The sequence below is a fragment of the Seriola lalandi genome, unplaced genomic scaffold (genome assembly GCF_002814215.2).
Source record: "Seriola lalandi dorsalis isolate HSWRI2012SDOR001 ecotype SW California unplaced genomic scaffold, Sedor1 jcf7180002054927, whole genome shotgun sequence".
Taxonomy (NCBI): Eukaryota; Metazoa; Chordata; class Actinopteri; order Carangiformes; family Carangidae; genus Seriola; species Seriola lalandi.
Window position 1 is genome coordinate 1,727,740 of NW_019525479.1, and position 9,580 is coordinate 1,737,319.

General features: G+C 39.2%; 1 protein-coding gene across 1 annotated transcript in view; it reads left to right on the forward strand.

Annotated features, from left to right (window-relative positions):
- The window catches only part of marchf9 (membrane-associated ring finger (C3HC4) 9), a 13,072-nt gene extending 3,515 nt beyond the window's left edge, over positions 1-9,557 (forward strand). Inside the window, exons 2-4 of the mRNA XM_023392928.2 lie at positions 6,287-6,442; positions 8,121-8,313; positions 8,963-9,557. Of these exons, the coding sequence (XP_023248696.1) occupies positions 6,287-6,442; positions 8,121-8,313; positions 8,963-9,294 (681 nt within the window). The 3' untranslated portion in view covers positions 9,295-9,557. The remainder of the gene's footprint in view (positions 1-6,286; positions 6,443-8,120; positions 8,314-8,962) is intronic.
- The last annotated feature ends 23 nt before the right edge of the window (positions 9,558-9,580 follow it).

Consider the following 9,580-nt stretch of genomic DNA (forward strand, 5'->3'; position numbering starts at 1 on the left):
ATTTTATTGTTATTTCATTATTCAAGCAGGTCACAACAGGGGCCAGGATCATGTCGCTGTCAGCGGGCCAATTACCCACAGACATAATCACCTTGCTCTGTGGGCTGCATTGAGTATGAGTTCTTATTAAGTGTCTGTCAAAGGTGTCAGAGTGTTCCATGGTACAGTAGCTGGGCCACTGATTTCACTTAGCGTTGTCTGGATTCACAGAAGCGGTGCCAGAGCCTGCCGGAGGCAGTGTTGGGTGTGCACGGAGTTGGAGTAAGGAGGGGTGGTGGTGGCGGTGGACGTGGTGATCACCCCTGCCTGCCCTTTTACTCTTGTAGTGCCCAACAGCGATTTCCCCCAGGGACACACAGTCTGGAGCTGAGGAGGCACTTCCAAAAATTTTGGTCTAAAGGTTACGGCTGTGGAGGAAGACCATTTTCTTAGTCATAGAAGTGACACACCAAATTAACACCTTCATGCTCTGTGAAGTGGCCTTGAGGGACAAACCCACGCCAGATCAGCCGTGCAGGAAGTGTTTGTGTGTGCGTAGAGGTGCTGAGCAGCCTCTATGTTTGTTGGGAAATGAAAAGGGCCTTGTCTTCAATTTAATGTCTTTGGATGTTCTATATTTGTCCTGTCAACAAATCCAATAGAAGTATTGTGTGCGTATCCACAGCCTCATATTTCTTGTTCTTCAGTGCCATAGGGCTAAAACAGAAGTCCTTTAGATTAAATGACAAAATACATTGTTTGTCCATGTTCTACAGAACTACACATATATAAGCATTTCCTGATCTGATGCCCCTATCTGCTGGACGATATCCTTCGTCTGTGCTTTCCAAAACCGTTACGAATCACTGAAAAACAAGTGTATTTCATGATGTGAGAGCGTTTTGGTTAAGATTTGGTTAGGTTCAAAGGCACAAAGATGACTTGGCTACTCTGGATAGGAAGGAGGTGTGAGTGGAAAACATATTTATTGTTTCCTCTTTTAGCTCTTGCTAAATTGCTCATCATGGATCTAAATCTCTTTCAATAACAACAATTTGCTTTAGGTTAAAATAAGTACTTAGTTAAGGTTAGAAAGTCAACCTGGTTTGGGTTTCGCTAAAGTTCTCTAAGGTTAGAAGACATTCGTCGTCACGGTTACAATAATAAACATGCAGTTAACAATCATGCTCAAAAGAAAAAATGTTGACTATTGAATTTAAACAAAAATAACAAAGCGCTACTTCCCATGTTAAAGTCCATTGTTTTGTTGACCCATCCATCCACCGCCACCTCCTCTGTGTGTGCACTTTAACGTCACTTTACTTCTTCCTTTGCTACCGTCATAATTATAATGGCCACTAGAGGGCTCCGTCACTCGAACGTTAATATCTTGCTGTTGACATGTTTCTTCATTACGATGAACCTGGACACTGTAGTTTATTTTGACTAAGTCCCACAAACACAGTAACTACTGCAAACACTGTAAATACTCACCAGAGGGTCCAATGTGTGTTAAACCGCATCTGAAAATAGTCCCCACCTAATCCTCTGTTTACTGCTGTTGAAGTTACATCTGCTAAAAATGACAGTGCACAGCTGTTTTACCAAATTATTCAGCATTTTATTTACAATTATATAATCTTTTTCTTTTTCTCTACCTGTTTTCAAAGATTTAAGATCTTCAGAAGGAACCAGTGGTTTTAGGGTTTGAGAGCAACTGGTTTTGTTTTTTTCAAGGGATTTGTTGACAGTAGGAAAAATATAAAAACTATAAAAAAATTCCAGCCTTATAATGTAAAATTATGCGGGTTAAGTAGGTTTATTTTAAGAGTGATGTATCTTTACAACTGACTTCATTGTTCACTCAGACACACTATATCACTACATGCTCTAGTTTTTTTTTTAGTATGACTACATCCTGCTAGTCCAGATGTGACCTTTTAAGTCTCATTATGTGTTTTTTTTACTGTGTGTTGCCCTCAGGTAAAGGCACTGGCTTTAAAAAGAGAGAAACTGCAAATGAAAGAGAAGCATTTAACAAACAATGTGTTTCACCTCCATTTTCACTCAGTTGTTTTCAATTAATTGATCGATTTGATTTGATTCAGTTGAGTACAGCTTTTACTTGCCCCTTCAGTATAAAAGTACTGATGTAAAGATTTAGCTTATTAAAAACACACATTATTAGTATTATTATCTAGAATAACCTTGTGTTTTCACTTCTGTTAGTGTTGAGAAAACCTCATATGTCAAATATTTTCTAGTGTGTGAAGCTCAAAATAAGATTCATTTAAGTATTTTTTTTATTTTTTTTAAGTCATTTAGATTGCTGTGCATCAAAAACAACCTTCACACCTTCAGTTTGGTTTCCTGAAGCTAAATTCACTCATTCACGTCCTGTGAAATATCGAGCAGGATGATCAATTATTGTGAACATCAAACAACACTGCCTAAGAGTTTGAATCTTGAACCTTATTTTGGGATCAACTCAGGAGACACTTTGAAGAACTGTGAACGCAAATAACATGAGCTTTTGCATATTACTCAGCCTTATAGTTTTAATTGGATGCATATCCAGAGAGAATCCCTTTGGGTACCACATGGGTCTAAAACACGGTCTCTTATTCATCATAAATAGAGGAGCTTCAGGAAAGACTCCTCTTGATTTTGGCTTTAGATAAAATGATTGGTCATCATACATATCACATTCTCTGCTCAAACAGCCTCTGTTTCAGGTAATGGTTTCAAATCATAATCACAGCTTTTAAAGGTCTTTGTTTTTATTCTGTTCTACTTGATCATGACATTAACTTTCTCATCTCAGCCTTAAAATGTTTCCTCATAACACATACACACACACAAACACACACACATACACACACACACACCTCAACGACAGCTTGACATTTTAGAAATGTTTGCTTTCATATTGTTTTTATTTAGTTCCTCATATACTTCTGACCTTCTCTGTGTTATCTTTATAATGTCAGCAGGCAAGTTATTTTAAAGTTTACGAGTGGCATGTGGCTCATCTGCCAAACCCAATCTTTTATACAGTGGGACACTTGAAGTCTTTTATTATGAGTGGGAAGGTCAGTTGAGCCAGATGGGGGAACGATGCAGTGTAGACGGACTGAAAAAAAACCAAACATGAAGCATTATTTGTGTCAACGTAATTCTCTGGTGCATAAACCCTGTGTTGATTAAACAGGCACTTCTCTGGCAAGCTACTGTAGACATATTCTGATTCACATTTCTGAGTCACCATTTATTAAGTGAAAGATTTTGAGCCCTGATGTTAATTAATTTTGTACAGAAAAACAAGCAAACAGACATGAGCTGATTTTAATCTGCTCTTTATTAAACTTGATTTCCATCATTTTTGTGACCAATACGAAGAAAAACAAAAACAAATGTAATACTAAATTCAGTTTTTTGAGTTAGTAAATTGTGTGTACAGTCACTTTATTACCCAGTAAACTGAACCCGGTCTCACTCTATAAAGTGTGTACCACTACAAACATTATTTGCCACAGAAAACCCACAACTTCAGTCTTCTAGACCAAAGCAATTAATAATGTTGTATGACATGCCACATCACTGACTTATGAGGCACCGCAGTACACAGTAAAGTAATACTACTACCAGCAATAAGCAAGGCTGGATTCTCAACTGGGCAAATGACAACTTCCCAGGGGCCCCAAAACCCCAGAGTTACACTCCTCTCTTTCTGCCTACATCATTTGATTAATCATTGATATGTTGGAAATTTGCACCACTGAGGTAGAATATTTCCCTCCATCCTCCATCTTGTCTTCCCAGTCTTACAGAGGGACTCTGTGTCAACATGTAGCTTTAAGACTTTGACTGTTTTCCTTGGATTTGTGTTGTAGTCATTTGTTGTAAAATGTTATATCAAATTACTTCAATCCTTTCCTGTGCTTCAATTAATTAACACACAGAAAACGTCTTGAAACGTATTATTCCATCATATGAGAACTGGAAGGCTGAAGCAGCAATTATTTTGCATCAACACTACGACTGACAATTATTTTCTTTAATAATCAAGTTGAAAATAGTGGAAATGTCCATCATTTTTCCCTGACGCCCAAATTAACAAAGTCAAATTCCTCCTTTTTTTCAGACCAGCTGTCAAAAAGCCCAAAATGTGAAGTTTACTATAGAAAACCAGGAAAACTGGCAAATATTCACATATGACAACATGGTACCAGTGAATCATTTGCATTTTTACTTTGAAAAAGACTTAAATTTTTACTAATCAACTAACTGATTAATCAGCTAATCATTTCATTTTATTTCTGGTTGGTTTCTGGTTGTCTGAGGAAATAATGAACCTACCAAGTATAATGTGGTTCAGTAGGGGCCAACAACAAGTTTCCCTTCTGCGGTTTTGGGCAGTAACATTAGTTATGAAGATGTTACAGTAATGTGATTACTTTTCCAGTAACAACTATTGTAAGGGATTACAATTTGAAATTTGGTACTTACAGTACACCAACTAATCCAAGTAACACTCTGTTACTTTGACATGTGGGGTTTGGGGAAAGACACTAAACAGTAAACAGTAGAGTTGTTCTGATATATAATGATACTAGAATTGGAAATGGCTCGGATACTGTCTTAAATACTGTATCAAGTATTGTCTATGCACCAATCTGATGCCACATAATTTATTAATAAACTTTGTAGTTTTGCACCTGAATAAAACTGTAGTTCTGCAGTTCTGAAACAGTATGCCACACCATTTTTTAACATCTTAACAACATCTTAATTACAGAGGTGGTACTATAGGTAGATTTGTTTTGCTCCCTGCTCTCCATGTTTATGCTAAGCTAAGCTAACCATCTCCTGGATGTATGGCTTCATATTTTTTGTATACAGACATGAGAGCGGTATCAGTGCATTTCCCAACTATTCCTTTAGATTTACTTTTCCTTCAGGAAATTTGGTCCCTGTTTTATATCTTAGTCCAGTTTGCAAACAGTTTTTGCTTTTTCAAAATCACAACCTTTGAATCTAACACCTGGAAACCTGGCAGTCAATGTGTATGTTTGATGTTTTCCAGACCTGTTTGTGTTTGCTGAGAGGTGTAAGTTTGTGATGAGGTTGGCTGAGTTGAACTCAGAGTTTGTGTGAATCGCCGTCAGGCTTCGGCAGCTCTCTTCTCCTTCATCTACCTGCCCTTGAAGCCTCACCGCTCCCTGCTGTTGTTGCAGAGTGCTTACATGCCCCTTTGCCAACTGGGCCTCACATCAAGCTGTGCCCATTCATTGATTTACTAAAGATTCACTCCCATAATATCCCCCTCCCCCCCAATGTTGTCATTTTAAATGTTTTCATTCAACTGTGTGTTTTTCTTTTGCTTTCCGTTAAGTGAAATGACGAGTTTGCAGAAGTCTGCTCCAAAACGTGCCGTCATTTAAAGCTGTCCGGCTAAATGGATGTTTGACTTTGAATGGTGGTGACAGCCTGAGTGTGGTCATCCTTAATGTGGCAAATAAGCCAACAGACTTCAGGTGCTGACGTTATGCTGAAGGGACAGTGGATTTGGCCCAAAAGCCACGTTCTCCTGTCTCTTAGGGACTGTATGAAAATTATTAGGAAGGGGAGGGGTGGTCAGAAAAGGGGGAGGGTACTATAATTTTTGTTTTATTTTTTCTAATTTTTTTTTTTTTTTGGAGAATAGGAGGGGGTCTTATATTTATATTCACTCCTTTATTCTGCATCATAACAGAAAGCAGAACTATGCTAGAATTAAATGTGTCATATAAAATTAGCTTATAATGCAAGTTTAGCGCCACATGTAGTTTACAGTGTTACGAATATGACCAGCTCTGCACACATTCATTGTCTACAACCAAGACACTTAAAGCTTTGTTTATGCCTGTAAAACTAAACTCCCTTATGTGAGTTTAGCACAGCTTTTATTAGCTGTTCTACTGGTTTATTTGTTTGTTTATTTTATTTATTGCTGCGAATATTGAGAGTGGCTGGAATATAAGTGGAACACATAATTGTTTGCAATAAATATGGCTTCTATAGTGCGATCTGGTAGTGCATATTGTATTAAGATATCAAGATAAGATTGTGATGATAAGATGTTTTGATCAGGCTACATCACCATAAATTCTTTATATTTTACCTCTTTAGTAATGATTAAAGGAATAGTTCAGGATTTAAGGAAATATGATTATTTGCTTTCCTTCCAAGAGAGAAGATTTTTTAATAAATATATTTTAATAATATTTGTTTTCATCTTGCTGCGTTTTCCCTGTCTGTCCTGCAGGGCGAGCTGTTGAGCCCCTGCCGCTGTGACGGCTCTGTGCGCTGCACCCATCAGCCCTGCCTCATCCGCTGGATCAGCGAGAGAGGCTCCTGGAGCTGCGAACTCTGCTACTTCAAGTACCAGGTCCTGGCCATCAGCACCAAGAACCCTCTGCAGGTAACATGAATGGGAATCTGCACCACACATAAACAACAACTACACCAGCTGCTGAGTTACACATTTCAGCAACGAGCAAAACAATCTTTGTGAAAACAACTTCACACTCCCTGCTTGGATTATTACTGTGTTAGAATTTGAACTAAAAAGCCACTGCAGCACTGATACTGTGCCTGTCCAAAATGAATGTGACTCACGCTGCACATGTGCGTGCACAGCATGGCTCTGTTCAGTTTGGTCTGGCAAAAAGTCTCCTCATCAGTTTCCTTTCAAAACACATCCAGCATGCTTTTTGACTGGGATTCAGGGTACTGGATAACTATCATGTAAACAAGATGCTGATAAGTGTGTGAATATGTAAACTCTGTCTCAACATGAAAGTAAACACAAACGCTGCTCTGCTCTGTGAGGTGTTGTATTTTTAAACTCATTATCGCATGGAGTAAAACAAGTTTCTGCCGCTGACACAACTTCTCATATCAACGTACACAACGTACAAATGCTGCTTCATCAGACCCAACACTGTTTGCTAGAACAAATCTTGGGCCGTCGCTGTGTTGTCAGGACTGTTTGCCATATTGTGCTGACACATTTTCCCTCTGCGTCACTGTCCTTCTGCCCCCCTTTTCAGAAGCAGCCAATGGTTCTCAAACCTATTGAGAGGGTGCCATGTCTGTGTGGTTGTTGGTTTGTCTGACATATTTATTATTGTGTGTATACAGTATATACCATGTAGAGTCAAGCTGAGAAAACCATACACTGGGTGATTTACAGAGACATATTGACTCAAAAAGGCTCAAAATGTTGCAATAAAATCACTTTGTTTTATAGTTTTATTTCTCACATTTTTCTGTGTAATGAAATAATATATTTACAACCCTGGCAGCTTTATGCTTTGTTAAAATAACAAAATGAGAGCTCAGATTTCTAAATGAGTTCCTGTTGAAACGGGATACCATGCACATTCAAAGGTAATAAAGAAGACAAAAATTAATATATATGTCTTTATTCAAACTCGAAAATCATTAAGGGCAAAGCCTCTCATTTACAATGATATCGAGCGGATACAAAATGATAAAGATACAAGATAAAAGAAAAACAATCAATGAAAACAAACATATAAACAATTAATAAATAATGTAACATAAAATTAATTAAAACAGGTACAAATAGAGGTTAAAAGTTTTGAGATTATGGACTTAAAATGACCAAGAGGTACCAACAAATTCATTTTTAAAGACCTTGTAGTGAGTTCCAGGTGGAGGCTGCAAAGAAGCCAAAAGCAGTTCTTCCAAGCTCAGTATGAACTCAAGGGACATGGAGTGTAAGCCAGTCATTAGTCCTGGTGTAATGTGGTGCAGTGGACTAAACTAACATGGAGGTAATATGTGAAGGCAGCTTTCCAATTTTCCAATAAGGGCGTTGTGAATAAACAAATACGTATGCAAGTCTGGCCTCTCAGAGAGAGGACCACCCTAACCTTTCTGTACAGGATGCAATGATGAGTGAGAAAGTCAATAAAAATGAACCAAAATGAACCTGGACTCAAGCAGAATTCTGAATGCAGGATTTTTACTTATAATTCAGACTGTTTACGTTGTTGTATTGGTACTTTTACTTAAGCAAAGGATCTGCGCACTTCTTCCACCACTGATTTAGACTCTCTTCTCCTTTCCAGTGGCAAGCCATCTCCCTGACAGTGATTGAGAAGGTGCAGATCGCTGCCATTATCCTGGGTTCCCTGTTCCTCATTGCCAGCATCTCCTGGCTCATCTGGTCCTCCCTCAGCCCCTCGGCCAAGTGGCAGCGTCAGGACCTGCTCTTCCAAATCTGCTACGGCATGTACGGCTTCATGGATATCGTCTGCATAGGTAAAGGACAGACACCAAAAATATACAAATAAAAGCCATTCTAAATAGCATTGGCAGCAGCAGTTAGAGATAAATTGTATGAGAATATCACATGAAAAGATACACACAGTAGAAGGCTTAGGTGAGATGCATTATGCAACAAGAAGAGTAGCAAAGAAAGCAGGGTGTGCTTTGGAACAGCAACAAAAATATTAGTAATCACTGGTTGCATTATGCAAGGACAAACTAACATGATGACAAAAAGATGTATTCATTTAACATTCTGTTGGTCATTAAGGTCATAACAAAATTACAAAACTAAATAAGCAGATGGCGCATATAGGTAGGAGAACAGCCAGGCAAATTTTGATGATATCGCAGAGAATAACAGATTCTGTTTTCTAGGAGCAACCTGGTCGACTGTTAATGTGTAATTGTGAGTTGCCTGTGTAAGACAACACTGAGAACAGATGGCATCAGATATCTGCACTGTAATTATTGCCAACTGTCTAATCTCATCCACAAGCGAGATGGAAAGTTCCTACCTATGAAGCTGATTGCAGCTCGTGGGCCCTTTTAGCATAATATTTGATGTAAAGCATTGGGAATTCATTGGCTTTCATGTGCTGTCCTTCACCCTGTTCCTTCGGGTTTTTTTTTTTCTGTCCAGGCCTCATCATCCATGAGGGATCTTCAGTGTATCGAATCTTCAAACGATGGCAGGCTGTCAATCAGCAATGGAAAGTACTGAACTATGAGAAATCAAAGGACTTGGGTGACCCGGTGAGTTCGAGCAGTAAGACGGGGGCTCGTGGCTCTCGCAGTAACCCTCACGGTCTGGCCAGCAGCAGCGGTGGGCGACAGAGCAGGAGGCTAAGAACTATTCTGAACCACCACTGTGGGTACACCATCTTGCACATCCTGAGCCAACTGAGGCCCAACGATCCGCGGATCAGTGCCGCCGCCAACCGAGAGGTGGTGATGAGGGTCACCACTGTATGAGTCTAACCAGGCATGTGCGGATGGGCTAGACCTCGTCTTTGCGTCCAGATGTAAATGAGTGGAGGGACTTATGGACCTAATATTAAATAATAAAGACTCATGTAGGCAACAGGAGCCCTGTGAGGAGCTGAGCGATGCCCGGAGCATCAACAGACAGCACACACTTGAGGATTTCTCCTCTTGTTTCGTACAACAAAAGGAAGCCAGATGCTCCTTTTCAATAATTAAAGAACTGATGTGAAAATAAGGACGAAAAAGCATTAAAAGACACCAAACATGAAATGTG